Genomic DNA, 19506 nt, shown 5'->3' with positions numbered 1-19506 from the left:
TTCTTCTCTCCAGGAACAGCCAGAAGGAATGACCCTGGTAAAAGAGGAAGGGGACAAAGATGAAAGCAAACAGGAGCCTGAAGTGGTCTACGAGACAAACTGCCACTGGGAAGGCTGTTCCCGGGAGTTTGACACACAGGAACAGCTAGTGCATGTAAGTTAATGGTATTCAGGAACTGGGTTTTAAAACTACGTGACCTTTTTCATGAGGGTCGGGTTCTCTGACCCCGTGCTGAGTCAAGTTTCTCAGCTAACAGCGCTGCAAACTGGAGAGGGGTTTATGAGTTTCTGAGAATAAAGAAAACTCGGAGCCACAGTGCTTGACCTGTTCAGTCAGCTAAAGCTTAGTGTAAAATTCAATAAAGTCTTCAATAGAGATTGTAATGGCTCTGATCCTGTAAGCCAGCAAACGCTATTTTGAGTTAGGGACTTTGATAGTTATTGAGTAATAGTAAGCTGGACATGAATTATTATTAACCTTTAGCCAAGTTTGATTTTTTTTTTTCTCCCAAAAGGGACTGTAACAGTAGAAACGGGCAAGGGGAATTCTTCCCCTTCCCTAAGGGGGATTTTACATACTTTACTATTACGTGTAAACTGAAGTGGATTATTTAGCTAAATACGTGGAGACTGAATTATTTCAGTCTTTTTAGCAAAAGCAAACTGTATGGTCTTATTTATGCTACATCAAATATTAGTCATATCTGCCTTGCTTTTTCTTCCTCTCTACCACTTCTCCAAAATAAATGATTTTTACTATTTTGTTGTATTGTAAGCTAGAAAATGAATGATCAAAATCTAGAATATAACCTGGCAAGTACAATCCGCCCCTCCCATTTCCAGCTTTCTTAGCTAGCAGCACCTTTCTTAACTACCAGCATCACAGGACATAGCTAAATATTCTGGAAAAAAAAAAAAAAGAATTCCTAATACAGGTTAGAGAGAAACATCCTGAGCAAACGACCAGTGTGTCAGAACCATACTTATTCTAGAAACCCATTTTACGCTTTCCTTAGATCATGCAAAATCTATCGCATGACATGCCCAGTGCTACTGAAAAGTGTACTTTTCCACCCAAAATAAATAAAAGAACCCCACCATATATTTCCAAACACTATGCAAAATGGTAAACTGATGCTGCAAAGGTGACTTTCGTCAAGCAATGCCAGCTTTTACTTCTTGGAGTGTGAGAGCCTTTTGGTGTTGCAGTTATTCATCAAGATGTATTTTCAGTTTATTATTATTATGTAGTAACAGTAACAATAGCAATAATAATAAATGAAACACCATCACAAATTAAAATAATGGCAAAAAAATTTGAGATTTCTTTTTAAGAATCCTGTGGGTACATTTTGCACAAAAACACCCTAACATTTTAATAGGCTGAGATGAAATGTGAGGAGAGACTCCTTCAGTGTCAGAATATCTTTTGGGGAAAAAATGCCATACAAACGGCTGCTGCTAAAGGGTTGGACACATTTAAAAGATTAAGTGTCAGTCTTGCAATTGGTTCCATGCAAACAGACCGACTGACATCATCTGGGGCTCTGCCCAGGCACAGTCTTTATATTTGCTAATAATTGTAAGGCTGAAGCTTTATGATGCCTGGCAAACCTTTCTCAATGTTCAGAAGTGATCCTAGTACTGACAATAAATAATTTACACCAAAATATATGACATAGAGAATAAAAGTGCCGTGGTAATAGCGAAAAAAAAAAAGGAAGAGGTTTTTTTTTAGGTTTCAGACATAAAGTTTCATTTAATTCCACTGTGCCTGGTAGCTAATAGCTAATGTTTTGCAGTTTCAGATGAATTAAATTGAGAACATAATAGTTTGGGGTTTTCTTTAAATGCCTTTGTTGTTTCTAGTGTGATTTTTGTAGGGAATTTGACTGTACTATAAGAGTCAATAGCAAGACTCCTTTAAAAAAAAGTGCATTTCTTATGTTTCTGCACAATGCCAACATCTGAAATAGGTTTCTCTAGACATAAAGAAGGCAGATAAAAAATGTTTCTATGATACAGGGAGTTCTTTTTGGCAGGGCTCAGGATTCACATATGTTATGATGGCATTTAAGATTACGAGGTGCAAGTCCTGACTCGATACTCTGAAGACTTTAAAATCATCATCATCATCATCATCATCGCAACCATCATATTCAAGTAGCGCAAATCATGCTGTAAGAGCCAGTGTGACTCAGTGATGGAGCCCTGGTTGTGATTTCTTTTGCTGCTCCGACAGAGCCCTGCTGTGGGGACTTGAGCGAGTTATTTCTGTCCAGAATTGCAAAGGGCTTTAGACATCTAGCTCTGTTTGAAAGGCTGGCCCTTCACCCTGGTCTGTCTCTCCCACATTTTATCTGCCCTTGATTGCCGCAGCCGTCTGACGTACAGCTGCAGAAGCTGGGGAAATGAAGTCTGGATCTCGGTAGGGCTTCACGAGAGGCCGGTCCTGGTATGGCTTAGGTGTGCGACTCTGGCTGAAAGCATCCAGTCCCTGAGCAGCAGTTTGGTCCTTGGAAATCTCCCCACTGATGTGGCTCATGTATGGCTCCTATCCAGATACTGGTGGGTAAATCCGCGCGGATACAAATTGCCGTTAACTGTGCGGTCTTTGCCCCAGCGTCTTTGCACTGGGTGGGTTCCTGGACTTGGTGTTTGCACCTGAACCAGGCACAGACAGAGTATGTGTCTCAGTGGCATGAGTACACCCTTTACTCAGTAATATTTATGCTGCAGTAGCAGCTGGAGGCCTCGTCAAGCCCAGAGTTCCGTGGTGCTAGATGCTTCTCAAATGCAAGAGGAGGATTGGCCCTGAGGTGGGCATGAGGTCTTCACCCTGCGGCTCCGGGGCCGTGTAGATCAGGCTGTTCAGTGCTGTCTGGAGGTACCTGAGCTAGCCTGTAGGACTGCGGCTAGGATGATGCTATTAACCTTTAGATCTTGCAGCAGAGCTCTGCCCGCTGGCTCTCCTGGCTGCCCAGGCTGCTGCTCTGCGGGTGATTCCCAGCCCACGGGCAGACGCAGTAGAGCCTCGGTTGCTCCAGCCGAGCTTGAAGGAGCTTCTGGAGTGAGATGGTGGGCTGCCGTCTGGGACATCAAAAGTATAGATAACCATCCTGTTTTGTTGACTCTACTTTGGGGTAGTAATCATCAAGGCAGGGGTAACTGGCACGGATAAAGGCTTAAATTAGCCTAGTAAGACCCACCTCGATAACATCCGCCGGCTGCCTGGCACTCAGGAAGGATGATTAGCATGAGCAGAGAGCCACAGTTACATGTTCAGAAGTTGGGTGGGTGTGATACAGTACTGCACATGTGATACTACATCGTACTGTGTACACGCACCTTCTCGACCATCCTATGGGTAGTCAAGTGAACTGTATAGTGAAAATAAGAGTGAGCTATATAGACCTTCACAAAGGATTGGGGGAAAACCTTTCCCTGTCACCCACTTCATTGAGTACGTGGTACGTAGCATATATTCAGTAGAAAGGAAATTGCATTTGTTATTTGACTTGGAAGTATTTAGAGTATTTTTTCACCTGTACAACTCCCTAAGCCAGTTCCCTGGGAAGTTCGGCTGGGAAGAGGAAATTTGTAAACTGCAGAGTTCCAGAAAAAGAGAACTAAAAAGCATTCCTGTGCATCCTGATAAGGCTAAATTTTCAGGATCTACACAGGCCAGCAGTAAGTCTTTTAATAAATGTGGTAAGTAGTAAGTAAGTCTTTTTAATAAATTTTTTCAGGGGAGTAAAGCTACTCTTTGTAGCCATGCGTAATATTAAGATATCATACCCGAAATGTCCGATGGCACAGAACAGACTGTTATCCAAGCCTTGCATCCCAAAGAACTGGAATTTTAGAGGAACTGGGGTGCTTAGGGAAAAGGTGGAAGTATGTTTCTAGCTGTTCGTTTTGTTTCCTAAAGGTTTAGGTACCTCAGCATGAATTCTAGTTGCGCCAGGTTGAGCGGAGCTCAGGAGAGCTTTTCCACAGTGCACACAGTTCACATTATAGATGTCATTACTCCCATCATGTACAGGGTTTATACACAAGCAAGTGTGCATGTGTTTTGAAAGAGGTAAATATAAATTTATGTATATTCTGGTCTTTCTGTCACATAACAATAGCTTTATTATCTTTTGGGGAATGATGGGACCCGTTTTACTTTGAAAACAAACTGTAGATGAAGCAGATTCTAGCAGTATCTGCGTTACAAAGTGATGGGTGATATAGCATATATGAAACAGTAAATACAAACAGATTTGTGTCTGAATATGTGATACAGCTTTAGAGCAGAAATTGCAATTTTGGGCACAATAGTCAGCATTTGGTGGCATTTTTCTGCATTACTTTCTGTAGCAAAGTCCTCCTGTTATTAGTGTAAAATGTGGGCGCTAGTGAAGGTGTGCTTAAGCCCCAAGAGACATTGTTTTCTGACTGAATTTATGAACAGAACCTGGGCTGCTGTGAATAAATAACTAAAAAGCTACATAAAAGAATCGTTATTGACCCACCCGGAAGGGTTTGACACCGCAGTGATTTTGGCGCGGGAGCTCTTATTTTCAAGCGACGTGTGCCGCTTAGAATTCAGCGTGATTAAATTTTCATGATACATACACCAAAAGGCAAGGTGTTAAACCATTCAGACGCTCTGCCTTATTTATAGCACCTATCCATCCTTCCCCCCTCCTCCCCCCCCCCCCCCCCTTAGAGTTAATAGAAAGATTCATGATTCTTCATGGTTGTCTATCTAGCGTCTGACAGTACCGACTGCCCTGCTAAAGCAAGTCACTATCTATAATTGATATCCTTCTATGGAATAGGGTACCGGCTGCAATTGAAGGGTTTTGCTGAAAGCTCTTAAATCCTGACAAGTTCTGCCCTTGTTCTGATTCAGTCGCTGAGCTGCACTGCCGGGATCCCAGGGTTATTTGAAGTTGGTGCAAAAGTGAGGGGTGCGTGCCTTGCACGTGAGCACATCACAAAGTTGGAGAGCCGCCTTAGAGGCGCCCCTGCGTTCACCTGCCAGGTAGTCTTATTTACAGTGCCTTCCACTCCTGAAAAGATTGCTTACATTACTCTTTGAACACGTGTATTATAGGTTTATTTCTTTCCCTTCTTCTTCTTAAAAAAAAAAAAAAGGATCTTATTTATTTTAAAGCCTCAGTTTGCTGCTGGGGTCTTTATCGTTCAGCTGTTTAATTAATTTCTCTGCCCAGCGAGATATTATAATTGGGCTTAGCTGAGCTCAAGTTTGTTTTAAATATGTGATAAATTCACTTGAGCGCCCAGAAGCTAATAAGATATTGTATATTTTTATAAATCTGCTTTTTGTTGCAGTTTGTCTTTTTTTTTTTTTTCCCCCAGAAATCAGTTTAAGAATAAAATACTGCAAAAGGGTTAGACACTGAAGATAAAAGTTTGTTTAAGAAAATTATCCTTCAAGGAAATGACTGAAGTTATTGTTAAATATTAATACAATGGCAATCAGAAAAACGCAGTGCTGCATATTTCTCATCCCCCTTGCTGTGTAGCCTTGATGATAATTATTTTTTATTCAAAAACATGCTTGAAGAACTGTAGAGCTATTTTTTGTTAGGGTTTTCTCCTTAATTGTACAGCAATAAAATTCTCTCATTGTTGTTACACTTGATTAGATGAGATCAAAAAGCCCCAAACTGACAGCAAGAGCTTACATTCAGGATTTCCTTGGCTGAGGTCCTCCTGCCTACTTGCAACGCCCCGATGACTATGACTGGAGCGCTCCCCAGCAATCCCTGGGGCAGCTGCTCTAATGCTCCACCAGGCTCCCATATCGCACCAGAGGAAAGTTTCTTGTTTTTCTCAGGTACCCACGTGTTTCCAAGGCATTTGTGGTGCACTGAGGATACCCAGAAGAACCATTACGTGAAGTTCCCTGACTTGAGTGTCTTACTTTTTTTTTACCCTCTGCTCCTACAGAAAAGGGGTGGGTTCAGCTCTGACCGACAGAAGTTGGCCAGAGGTCCATGGAGAGCTACGTAAAACCTGGGCTGTGCACACACCCCGGCCCAGCTCAGGTTTTGCAGGATCTGTCGTGATACGAGGTGCCTTAACCAATGATGTGCACCTCGAAACACTTAAGAACGTGTTTGATGGGGAGGTGAGGAGCTCACCACTCTGTGAAGGACTAGACCTCTTTGGAGTGGGTCATTTTGGATGGCCACAAATAAGGACACTCAAAGTGAACAGAATGATAGAATTGTCTAGGTTGGAAGGGACCTTTAAGATCATCTAGTCCAACCATCAACCTAACTCTGATAAAAACCATCACTAAACCATGTCTCTAAGCACTATGGCAACCCAGCTTTTAAATCCCTCCAGGGATGGGGCCTCAACCCCTTCCCTGGGCAGCCCATTCCAAGGCTTAAGAACCCTTTCCATGTCAACACTTTTCCTAATCTCCAATCTGAACCTCCCCTGGTGCAACTTGAGGCCATTTCCTCTTGTCCCTTTGCCTGTGACTTGGGAGAAGAGACAGACCCCCCCGGCTACACCCTCCTTTCAGGGAGTTGTAGAGAGCGAGAAGGTCTCCCCTCAGCCTCCTTTTCTCCAGGCTGAACACCCCCAGCTCCCTCAGCCTCTCCTCATGAGACTTATTCTCTTCCCTGGGTGCTGGAGGTGTCCTTGCAATGCGTCGTGATACGGGTGAAGTCTCAGCTACATGAAGCAAGTCCCTTCACAATCCCAAAGGGGTGTGATTGCACGTCCCAGTTTACATGCGTCTCCAAATATGTGCGGGGATTTATTTAATTTTTAATTCCTCTATGCAGAGGCAGTTTTCAGCGGGTTTTCATTATAGTTTTATTTGGCTGCAGTGCAGTGAGACAGAGAAGCTTCAGCCTGTGCGCCGGCTCGTTGTGCGTGGCAGTGACAGCCACTGCCCTGAAAGGTTCAGAAATGTTTCCTTTAAATTGAAAAGAGTAAGGAATAGATAAGAACATGAAATCCATTATAGTAATCATTTTTTTCCTGACAAAAGGAGGATGGTTTACGTACAACAGCAAAGGGGCTTTTGCTGGTGGTTTTCTTCTATTTCATCTTATTTTATTTTTTACTTCAGCGGTGTCTGGACTCTAATCCATATTTGGAGAAGCAATGCTGTGGACAAAAGAAATCATTCTTCAAGTGAGACAAGCCCAGGGCTTGGGACAACATGGAGAAGGCAGGGAGTTGTTTTAGAGACAGGCAAGTGCCATGGGAAGGTTTTTTCCCAGTTTGTGCATCTCCTCAGTGTATTTGATCTTTGTAGCTGTGATGGAACAAGAGGGAGGAGAGAGAGGGAGGAGAGATTATAGGAAATAATCATGAGAAACATCAGTCCAGAAATGTGTAGATTTTGAAATCTCCTCCTCGCTGCCTGTTTAAAGGCTGGGTTATAATTACACCACCATTTTACTGTGCTGGATTATAGGCCCACAGTTTGAAACTGTGCCAGAAAGGTAGCATCATTTATAGGCCAGCAATTCATTACGTGGCGTAGGAAAGCTGATAAGCACATCTCTGCCCCTAAGTGCATGTTCGTTTTCTTTTTGTTTCCATGTGGGTACCTAACACAGACTTACTTAAATGGAGCAAGTCTTTAACCCCCGTCAAAGGTAACCGTGTAAGTGCTGTCGGGTTTTGAGGTTAAGTAACCGCAGACGGACCTCACCGCTGTTCTGTAGCCTCAGTAGCCCTCAGGCTCTGGCACGGCCCCTGTTTGCCTTCCCAGCACATCCTTGCTCAGCGCCGGCCACCGAGGTGCCCTCTGCCTCCCGGCAGTGTTAAAAGCCAGCCTTCTGCCTCATGAAGTGATCTCATTCACTCTGGGCTTGACCCAAAGGCCAGCTGTGCTTTGGCTCAGGTCCTCTTACACAAGCGCATCGGCAGTTCCCCTACCTGCAGCCTGGCTTTTGATGAATCACGGAGAAGGGGAAAAAAAAATAAAGTGGGGATTTCTTTTTTTGATAGGGAAAGGTTTACAAAAAAATAAATCCACCCTAATCTGCCAAGTATTAAGAGGGGATTTAGAGAGAGAAATGTAATCATTTTAAAATTTTAATTCCTCTGTAATTAGCATTTCTTTCACGGCATTAGGAAAACTTGTTGTTAGACTGCTGCTGCTGCGGCTGCTGTTCGTGTGAGTTGCCAAAGTCATTGTCTTTGAATTGGTGTCCCTGAAAGAGGTTGCTAACCTATGAGAAGTTGGGCTACCATTCATGTGAGTTGCCAAAATCATTGTCTTTGAATTGGTGTCCCTGAAAGAGGTTGCTAACCTATGAGAAGTTGGGCTACCATTCATGTGAGTTGCCAAAGTCATTGTCTTTGAATTGGTGTCCCTGAAAGAGGTTGCTAACCTATGAGAAGTTGGGCTACCATTCATGTGAGTTGCCAAAGTCATTGTCTTTGAATTGGTGTCCCTGAAAGAGGTTGCTAACCTATGAGAAGTTGGGCTACCATTCATGTGAGTTGCCAAAGTCATTGTCTTTGAATTGGTGTCCCTGAAAGAGGTTGCTAACTTTCCAGATGTTGTTTAAATAGCGCTTCTTTTTCGCTGTTGCGGGTAGGGATGAAGAGTACCAGTACTCCTCCTGCCCCTGAGAAGTTACTCTAGCCATTTAGATGGAAATTGGAACAAGCGGGCACTTGAGTGGAAAGGGCTGTGCATGGCAGGGAGCAGGGTTTGGCCTCTGTCCCTGCTTGCTTTTAATCACAAAGCAGATATGCGTACTTGTTTGAAGTGTTTATTGTGCCTGAGAGTTCAGCTAGTGAACTCTTCCAGGTTGGTGGTGTTTCACAGGTGACTTCCAGTTTTGGGGAGAAGAGTAGGGTAAGAAGCTGCCAGCCAAGTCCCAGGGAAGCCCGTGCCGACTGAGGGACAAATGCATAGGCAAGAGTAAAGCTGCAGAGTGAGCTGGCTCTTTGGCTCCTGACTCTTGACGGCGTATCATGGGGAAGGGGGAAGTCCCTGCCGGCTTTTTTTGCTGCCTCCGAGCGGCAAGGAAGGTTGGGCTTGTGCATTGACTCCAGGTACCTTTCAGTCCTGACCCACGGGGCCAGGACAAAGCAGATTCACCTGGACAGAGCTGTGGTTTCTGTGCAGCTTTTTCCTGCCTTGCTGACCAAGTGATTTGCGGTTATGTAGGCTGTGTTATTACAGTGAACCAGTGGGAGATCTACCTCGGACCTTCTGGAGTCCCCTGTTTGGTGTCGTATGGTCTGCACTGCTTTTGTCACCTCCCAATTAATAGGATTGTACCCATAGCGCAGCCCGTCTTCGTATCTTTGTCACATGCCATGTTCTCCCTCTTAGCTGCCAATATTCTACCCAAAAGGTTTGCCCATGGAAACCTGGTGTCTGGAAGAACAGAAATCAGTGAGTGCTGGCCCAGCTATTGCACGTGGAAGTGCTTTTTCTCACACACAGGTGGCAGATCAGCGTGCACAGACAGAGGCAGGGACAGGCAAGCTAAATACAGGCGTGAGTGCAGCTTCTGCGTTTGTCTTTGGGAGGGCTGGGCTGCATGGATTCATTTTTGCAGCCTCTTTTGTTTGTGTAACCTCTTAATAGAAAGAGAAAGGGGGAAAAAAAAAAAAAAAAAAAGAAACCTTTCATGGTGGCGAAACAAATTTAGTGTTTTCCAGTGCTTGAACTTTTGTGTGAGCGTGACTTTTCTTCAAGGTGTCGGGTGCCTAATCTATAAAATGAATGGGTGGTGGTTCTGTCAGGAGTGGGTCCTCTGGTGGCTTGCACTGTAGGTATGAAGGTCTGCATATACCATTCTTACGTGTATTGCAGGGCTGAGATGCTGCAGTTCTCCGTGAGATAAAGTAGTCAAGCTGAAAATGAAACAAAGCTCTAACTGTATCCCTCCTTGTGTTTAGCAGAGATAAACTACAGTGGAGTCTCAGTGCTGCTCCGTTTGGCTTCTGGCAGCAGCTTTAATTGGTAAAATGCAGATTTTTTTTTTGATCAAGAGAGGATTATTCTTGTTATCAGTCTGGAGCATCTTATTTCAAGATGAAAAGGCTTCGCTGAATTACAGATGCCAACATTTTTACAAAGCACTTTGGCGATTGACATCTCAAAGAGAAAGTATGATTTATTAGCCTATAATGGCTAACACTGAGCACTGGGCTAGGTCCCACTGATTTGTGAAATTGCTTAATATGAATTGCCTTTTTGTGTAATTCAAGCCCCAGGTTTTTCAAATAAACTTAGAATATACTAAGTGTACAAAACATTACATACCTGGAAAGGGAAAAGGGTAGTGGGGCTGTGCAGCTAAAAAGAAAAGAAAGGCAAAGGAAGAAAGGGAGAAAGAAAGAGAAGGAGAAAGAAAAAGAAAAAAAGACAGAAAGAAAAGAAAAACAAAGACCTACTTCTAAATCCATCTTGGTGGTGCTTTTTTACAGTAGTTTGGTTGATATCTTGGCAGGGTAAAGATTAATAACAAGCCTTGTCGCTATCAGTACCTGCTTGTCGATTCTCTGTAACAGGGCTGTCTGTTCAGCATGGAAATTATTGATTAAATAAAAATTGCTATTAGATTGTGATGTGATCCATAATCACAAACAATGGTGGACATTCCTCTTTCAGATCCCAAGCCATGCATCAAGTTTTCCCTTGCAGTAATTTATATTGTGCTGACACTCGCGCCCATTAGGCTTTTATCCTCTCCTACATGTGTCAAGAAAGCACTAAAAGAAAGAACAGCAGCGGCACAGCAGCAGGTAGGAGCTCACTAAATTTTTGGAGAGAAGGACAACATAGCTTTCGTTAGCACCTTACCCCAGCAGTGATTTCTGCCAGGAGAGGGCAACACCCCTTGAATTCAGGAACCTTTTCAGAGTGTTCTCAGTGAGGGTGGGAGCTTGCTCCACAAGTATTCGTATCTAAAATTACTCCTGTCCTTTTTTGCCTTCCGTTATTCCCTTGGCTCTGGTTTTATTTATGGTCGTTGCTTTTGGTGCACCCATGGTTAGGCCCTCCGTGTCAGGCCGATGTGGAAAGAGGATGCCTCCAGGGAGATCCAGTATGTTTTTGTGGGGTATTTTTAGCATTCTGGAGTGCGAAAGACAAGTGGCTTTCCTGTATTTATTTAGCTCTGATGCTTTCTAATTTGAGGAATCCGGGATTGGAGTGCTTCGGTTAAGACTGCATCACTTCAGGCTGAGTTAATTAAAAAGATAGTATCTCGCCGTTCTCTTCACAGCACATGTGAGCGCGGTACCAACTTTCTTCCTCCTGTGAGACCCTGTGTCTAAAACTAAAGGAAACTTAGACAAAATGTTTCCCAGGGTTTGGCCGCTTACAGGAATTGCGCCCACACGGCTTCTTTGTCCTTTTGTCTCAGAAGACTTAAACAATATATATGTCAAAACTGATCAAGCCCACCTGGCCTGGCTGCTAGGGAGAGGCATTCGTGGACTGTGCATTGTAGATTATTTTGCCAGTTGCCAGCGTTAGGCAGGATTACTAAAAGGGTTTGGTTCCCCCATACGAGAGCTGAGAATATAGAAGCTTAATACGCTGTGGGTATATGATTTTTTTTGTTAGCGTGATTTTTTTTCAAAGTTAGTAAAATGAAGGCTTTATCCTTTAAACTGTTATCGGTGCTAGTTATCAGACGATGTATATTTCTGTATCTCACTACCGTGGCAGTAGTTTTTTTGTCTCTTTCTTGTGCCTAAACCATTTCCAATATTATCACAAATGATCAAGGGAGCCCTACCTGCAGTATTTGACCGTTTGCCACTTTACACTCATCTTAAAGAGTGTTTAAGGGGGAGTTTAGCTTACTTCATTATGCAGGGCGAATAGTAAGTTTTCAGGCTTGGCCACTGTCATTTAAATCAAGAGGCTGCTTCACTTTGCCAAGCCGGAGCGTGTGCCTTCCACACCTCCCTCCAGCGCAGCCACTTTCCCCGCGTGGATCAGAGCCAAGGGATTACCAGCCAGGAAATTAATTGCCAAGGGGATTCCGACACTTACAGTTAGTAAAAAAAAAAAAAAAAAAAAAAAAAAAAAAAAGCTTGAACAAAGAAGTGTGTTTTATATCACATTCTGTAGGCGCCAGGCTCCGGCTTTGATAGTTTTTGGATGAGGGAGAGTTCCAGAGGTACGGGACTGCCCTTTGGTGTACTCCTGCGGACTTCTAGGGCTGACTGCTGGCGCAAGTCTGTCCCATCCAGATGGTGACACGATGGTCTACAGGGGAAGAGAGATGCATCTTTGAGATAAACCAGACTATTTAGCATTGATTTTTAGTTACCAGGAGCACCTGTAAGTTCACTGCAAATCTATTAAAGTTAGCGCGCGGGATGCTGGGCAGAAACAACATTGGTCTCGGCTCTTTTCAAAGTGTGTTAGGTGGTACCCCAGTGTTCTACTAAGAGATCCTGTACAGTTTTCATTCCAACAGCTCAAACATATGTCTGTAGCCTAGCTACAACCCAAGACTGTCTATGGTATGTATGAGAGGATAGGAAATGTTATCCTGTGGCAACGGAGACATGAAAGAAGGTATCTCTGCTGCCGCTCCCCAGAGCATTAAGGGTGACTAACTTCTAACATGTGACGGAGCTTTCCTAACCCCGACTTTCCGAGGATGTGGTGGGGAGGACCAAGCCTAGCGTAGGTGTGAAAGATAAATTCTAAGCGCGCGCCCAGTGGAAAAAAACCGAGGGAGGTCTCAGAGGAGCAATAAACTGTTGAACGTGCTGGAGCTCGTTAGAAATGCTTCTTAGAGATGTTAGGAAGTGCCCGAAATATGTTCTCCAGCTCAGTCGTGATGTCATGGCTTGAACCCACCCCTGCTTCTGTCACCCACCAATGTTGTATTAATTCTACCAGGGTCCCCTCTGTGATGAAACAAACGTTAAAATGTACGTTGTCTAGCAAAAATTTTGGTAATGCTTATCGCTGCCATAATTTTTCTCTGTAGTTTCTGTGAAAAGTGTTGTGTGACGCTGCATTCCTGGCTTTCTTAGGGGTTTTTGTGCATTTCATTGCAAAAGTGGATCAGGCATTATCTCCTAATTTGAACTGCAGCTTTCATAGATTATGAGAGGAGACACCAAGCGCATTTATTGGAAAAAAAATCCTTCTATTCAACAGCCTTTCTGCAGACAAAGCATTGGTGTTTTTATCATACAGGCAATTTGGATGCGTCCATGTGGACATTCTCTCTAAAAAAATTAAAAAGACCTTCTGATTCATTTACAGAGGAAGATCGTGCTGAGGAATATCTTTTCTTTCGTTTTAAGTGGATCAGTGGTAGCTGTGCTATGTGTAATGTAATCATTTAAGAAGTGCTGAAAGCGGAAGAAAGTGCGTGGTTTTACAAAATCTGGTCCCAGGTTGAACTCCGTGAAGTGCATATTGTTCAGCAAGTCCTGTCTACATGCTTAGTGTTACTGTCCATGCGTGTAATGCACTCTGAAGAGCAGATCCCTTTCAATTGTCTGACATTTACCTTGCTATTTCGTCCCATTAGCAGCATCAGATTTTCAGTAAAAGACGGTGATGGTACAACTATTTTGAAGGCATCAAGTGCTTTGCTAATTCTTCTGCGTAGATAGATGACCCATTGTACCAATCTGGGAGTTCGGAAGACTTCAAAATCTTACTAAAAGAGTACTTTTTAGCTTTTCCTTGTTCTACCTTGCTATAGCCTTTCACAGATTTATAAGTTGGCTCATGGGATTAAGCAGTTTGTCTCTGCTAATATAAAATGATATAAAGCTGCTGTAATATATAGTTATATTTTAACTGAAAGAGCCTGTTGGTACTAACCTGCTTGCAGTCTATTTCCAAACCCGTGCTCTGAAAGACAGTGTAAATTGTAACAGATTTTTGTCATTAAAACCATACAATTTTTATAAAATAGCTCTGGCTTTATATATTCCAACCACAGTTGTTGGGATATTTTGCTGGGTACTTTTTTACTTCTTTTTTTTTTTTTTTCTTCTGCTCTAGGCTTCTTTACTGTTGAGCGATTATTTCTTGGCTCCACCAGTCCGATCTGTGCTGTGGAATGTCAAGATTAGAAATCATTTCCCATTTCAGTTTCTTGCCGACGTGCCCTGTTTTAAAGGAGCATATTATTACTTTGAGCTTGGTTTGAACCCACAGCTCGGTCACTAACTATTAGAGCTGCTAAAGCCCCGCTCCTGCAGACAGCTCAGTTTTTTTGGACCCAATGGAGTTTAATGGGCTCCGGGCTACCATAAGAGCCCGTGCGAGCGGAGCAGCTCGCAGGACGGAGATCTGAGCACGTCCACCAGGAGCAATGGCTGGAATTTATCAAAGCCAAACAATATAGGGGGAGAATAGTTAATTTCAGGTTTAATATACTCAGCGGGTCTGATTTCCATTGAAGTCGGATGAGTTACGGTGGCAGGAAGGAGGCCTATAGACTTTTGTCTTCTGCAGCAATGTGGGAAAACATCCAAAGCGTTTAGTTCTTCTGCCCGGTGTGTGCTGGTGTGCTTCTTATAAATCAGAACGGTATTTTCATTCTTCCTAGTATTTTGCAAATAAGATGAAATACCTTACTGTAATGCCTCTTTACGATGACTTCCTTCTTAAGTGTGCTGGCAGGAGTCCTCTGTGGTCTTTTTTTTGCCAGTGAGAAAAATCCAGAAATAGAATATATGCTTTTAAGTGTGTTACACTAACATCTGTAGCAGTGCTAAGTGCCAGGCTGCTCAGGGTTTTGGTTTTTTTTTTTTAAATTTTGGTGGGTTTTTTTTCCTTTTTTTTTTTTTTTAAGGAAAGGCTTGATTTTCACATATGTTTTTTGTTGAAGATTGTACACAGCTGTATGTGAGTTCAGGTTTGTAAAGAAGGAAGTCAGCCATTGCTCGCGTTAGGTACTGCCTGTGAGGGTGTTTTAATGGGTTTTAACTTGGTTTTCCTGGACATTCTGTAGCAGTTGCACGTAAAATCAATTTTTATCCCTAAATGCAAAGATCATGAAGCAGAAAATTTTGAAGTTGGGCCTCAGGTGGTTTTCTCTCCTTCCATATTGAGTCACTCCTAGAAGGTATCAGACGGTACATTTTCTGGGCAACATTCACTGGTAATCTCAGACGTAGTGAAGGGCAGATGTTTGGTTTCAGGCCAATCTTTACCCTCTTCCCCATCCAACCGTAGGAAAAACGCTGCCCTTGTTTGTGCACCACTCTTTTGACTAGGTTGAGAGAGGAATGCGTGACAGATTCGCGGGCAATGTGGAGCTCTTTGCAATGAGGATCTCCTCTCTTCTGAGCTTCTGGCAGGAACAGGTATTGCACCTCCTTGCAGTCATGCTGTAGAGCTGTTTCCTGAAGGCAGGAATCCTTCCAGCATCTCAGGCTGTAGCACTCCTCCTGCCCGTAGCCAGCTGGAAAGGGTGAGCTTGTATGCATGTGAGACAGAGAAAGAAGGAAGGGAAGCAGGCAGGACAGGCTGAAGATCATCAGTGCAGGGCTAGTGTATAGGATTTAGGAGAAGACCACCTTCACTCGCTATTGCATCATAAATGGTCAAACATCACTTGGTCGGCAGTGGTCTTAAACGCTTCAGCAAGTGGCCTTTGTTCAGTCTCTTCTTCCAGCCCTGGCCTTTTGAGCCAAGTTTGAATTCTCTGTCACTCGTGCACACTTTGCCCGGCTTCTTTCTCCCTCTGCTTTTCTCCTTGCTAGTCTGTCTTGGGTCTCTTGGTTTATGTGACGGGCACCAAATTACCCTAAATTTTTCTCATTTGACCTTTACACAGAAGACAGGTGAAATGTCTTTGGGGCCTAAATGCCAAGACCATAAAAAACACAAAGTAAAAGTGAGCCAAACATGCATATGTAAGATTATTTTTCTTAAAGTGATTTCTGTGCATTGCTGAAGCCTTGCTGAAGGCGAAAGTTGTGATGGGGTTCTACCTGTCAGGTTGACTTTTCCAAAAGGGATTACCCTCCAGCAGAAGGCAGTTACGTAGAATCATAGAATCACAGAATCGTCTAGGTTGGAAGAGACCCCCGGGGTCATCGAGTCCAACCATCTACCCTACTCTACAAAGTTCTCCCCTACACCATATCCCCCAACACCACATCTAAACGGCTCTTAAACACATCCAGGGATGGTGACTCAACCCCCTCCCTGGGCAGCCTGTTCCAATGCCCGACCACTCTTTCTGTGAAAAATTCTTTCCTAATGTTCAGTCTAAACCTACCCTGTTGGAGCTTGAAGCCATTCCCTCTCGTTCTGTCACGTGGCCAGCGCAGCTCTCAAGCCGTGCGTCCGAACACGCACAGTTTGCACCAAGAACGATGCTGGGGTGAGTGGAAGCTGGAGGAGAGTTTACCGGCATCCACGCCGTGGTGTTCAGAGCGTAGTCCAAATGGCAGGAGGTGACCGGGAGGGCAGCCAGAGCAGGGAAGCAATGCAGACGGCAGACAGGTAGGCGAGTGTGGCTGGGAGAAATGCCAGGAGCGGTCAGCTTGCAGTTGGCCCCTTGTACTCTTTCAGGAACAACGGGAGGGCACTTCTTCCCCCTACGGGCTCCTTCATCCCACCGCCCCAAGAACTTAGTCATCCTCACGGTAACCCTGTTGCCTCTTTCCCTGCCTCAGCAGCTCTCAGGAGAGCAGGGCATACACCCTTGGAGGGCAGAGACGTAACCAAAGCATTCCCATTTGAGAACAGTTGGCTTGAGCATCTGGTTTGTGGTTTCCACTTTCAGCTCCTTCGCTCCTCTGCTGCAGCTCCCTCACACAAATGCAATTAGCCCTGTCCTTAGGCATTCAGGTAGTTGAAGAGAGAGGTGGAACTTTTTTGTCTTTTTTGGTAACATCACAAAATGTGGAAGCTGTCATACCTTGCTTGAACTAAAGCAAATGCAACACAGAGCATCAGTGCTGGAGGAACTGGCAAAGCCCAGTTATCACCACAGCACACACTCAGAGATTATTTCCATACATTTGGAAAAAAAAAAAAAAGAGTAAAGAAAGCTGGAATTCCTGTAGCATACCAGCTTCACCTATTAGCCTCCCAGCTTGTAATACAAGAATGCAACCTTCAAGACAGAGATGGCACTTGATTTTAGACAGAGGTATGGAAGAGAACATCAGAGACGAAACAAAGCTGAGAGTCATCAAAGCACCTTTCCTACCACTGTAAAAGTGGAATGATTAATGTCCACAACATTTATGTTGGTGTTCTGGCAGAACCTCATTTATTAAATTTTCAGGTTTAGGAAATAAAGATGCAATTTCTACCTGTTGCTTTATAGCTGTGTGCTCTGACACAGGAAATCAAGGGAAAGCTGTAAAACAGTGCCCTTGGTGGAGCCGCATTTTGCTGCTAACAGACTTAACTGTACGGTATACGCGAATATATGTATATTAAATGAAACAAGAACAAGATGTGATCTTATTGGGAAAGAATCCCCGCAATATCCCAGAAGTTCCATTCCCTCCACAGAATATCCCGAAGCCTATCAAAATGCCATCCAAAACCTGGAAACATAGATACAGGCTGAGGGAGTCGGTTCCCAGCCGGACGAGGCAAGCTGTGTTTGCCCTGTTGGTGTTATATCACATCCATACTGTATAACAACTATATCGGAGATTAAAAGAAGGTCATGCTGTATTACGAACCGCTGTCTTTATTTTTAGGATTAGATAACTTTTCTCTTTTTTTTTCCCCCCACTGATTCTCTTTATGTCCTAAGGGCAGATCCTTTCTCTTGGGTCAGGAATGTAATAAGGCAGGTTTTCCTCTCTCCAGGATATTGTGTCTGTCTCGCTGTGTTTAAATTGCCACAGAAAGCTCTTCTGAGCAAAATACAGTATTTTCTTTGTACAAGAGCCAACGATTGACGTATCCTTGGGGACTTCTCCGTCTTTAGCATTTAAACATACAAGTTGGATATGTTTAACCTATTGATAGGCAACGTAGACAACTACAGAATTTATTGCAAGAGAACAAAAGGAGAAGCAGAAAGGAAACATCTTTTTTTTAACTAGGGATTGAGAACTTTTATTGCTGCTGTTAGTGCAGAGAGATGAAAAAAAAATAATCAGACCTATATTTTCAGCTGAAACAGGGAGGTGAGAAGAAAACAGTCCTGCTGCGTTGTGTCCTTTGAATTAGCGTATTCCTGTTTATTAGTAATACAGTTTCGTGTTTAGAGAACAAGACTTCTCCAAGCCCATACATAAAAAATCATTTGATTTGCCATGGGTGATTAAACAGTGTTTGGAGCAAAAATGCGACTCCTGCTCAGGCTCATGGCAAACTCCACAAAATACAAATGTTCATTAGTTAGTATTAGTTTGACTGCTCTTGGTCTCTGTGCATTCCTCGCTTCCGAACTTGTGTGCCCCATGAGACATGAACAGTCTCTTTCCATGTGTTGTACTGACCCCAGATCTTTAATATATTTTTAAATATGACTGCAAGCCCAATCTTCGCCCAGTGGTAGCTGTGCTGGCCCAAGAGAGCTCTTGACCCCAACTGTTTGTTGCAACGTCTCCGAGGTTCCCCTCAGTCTGCCCTTGACATGGGAATGCTCCCTCGGATGCTGGGGTCGAAACAGCCAGATTAACCCAAGCCCTTCAGACCAAAGCAGGTGAATAAGCAGTTTATGAGCTATTGAGGCAGTGATATTGGAAGTACAGCAACATCTTGCTAAGAAAAGGTGATGAGCTGTTACGGGGCAGAACCACGCAGTGTCTCAACGTGGCCAGAACATGATGTGATCCCCCCCCAACACCACTTTCCTGCTTTGTAACTGTTTCCATCCTCTCTTCTAGGTGTTGATTTCCATGCTGCCCTTTTCCTCTGCCTGTCCTCCCCGTCCATCTACTTCTGTGGGCTGTCTCAAGTTATAAATCATCATTATTTTTCAGTTGACTTGGCTTCTAATTTTGATCCCTCCCTTTCTTCATTGACTGCTATTGCCAGTTCTCAAGGGACAGAGATGGGAATCCAGAACGGCACAGTAATAAATGAGCTTCAAGCATGAATTGAGCTGGAGTGCTCACTCAGGTCTTATTTTTTTCTTATAATTAACAGTCACGGACACAGAGTTCATATATTAAGTTTGTAAAATAGTGTAAGTTACATTTCCTATTTTCCACATACTTCAGTCCTTTCTGAAATAACTGTCTTTTTGACTAAAACTTCATTTAGTGATTTGATTTTTCTTTTTAGTCACACTGGAGTTATAAACATTTGCAGTAAAAAGTGATAACTTTTTTGCAGTAAAAGTGACTAAAAAGTCACACTCCTCTCTCACATGTAACCCCAAAATACCTGATTACTGAGTTGTTGTATGCCACGAGTCCTCATTTAGGTTTACAATCATAACCAAACCTGAGCTTCATTTGTTAATAGTGGAAAACTTTGAAAATTAAGTATTGAGATTGAGTGACAAGATCAAACATGGCGAGGTGAGGGGTGCAGTGTGCAGACAGCGTATTCTGCGCGTTCATTAT

At 43.4% G+C, this 19506-nt stretch overlaps 1 protein-coding gene across 1 annotated transcript in view; it reads left to right on the top strand.

The window, feature by feature from the left end:
- The window catches only part of GLI3 (GLI family zinc finger 3), a 218779-nt gene that overhangs the window by 180004 nt on the left and 19269 nt on the right, over window positions 1–19506 (top strand). The window contains exon 10 of the mRNA XM_074146109.1: window positions 14–154. Within this exon, the coding sequence (XP_074002210.1) occupies window positions 14–154 (141 nt within the window). The remainder of the gene's footprint in view (window positions 1–13; window positions 155–19506) is intronic.

This window comes from Numenius arquata, chromosome 4 (assembly GCF_964106895.1).
Source record: "Numenius arquata chromosome 4, bNumArq3.hap1.1, whole genome shotgun sequence".
Lineage (NCBI taxonomy): Eukaryota > Metazoa > Chordata > Aves > Charadriiformes > Scolopacidae > Numenius > Numenius arquata.
Note: the sequence above shows the minus strand (reverse complement) of the source record. Positions and strands in the feature narration are given on the sequence as shown.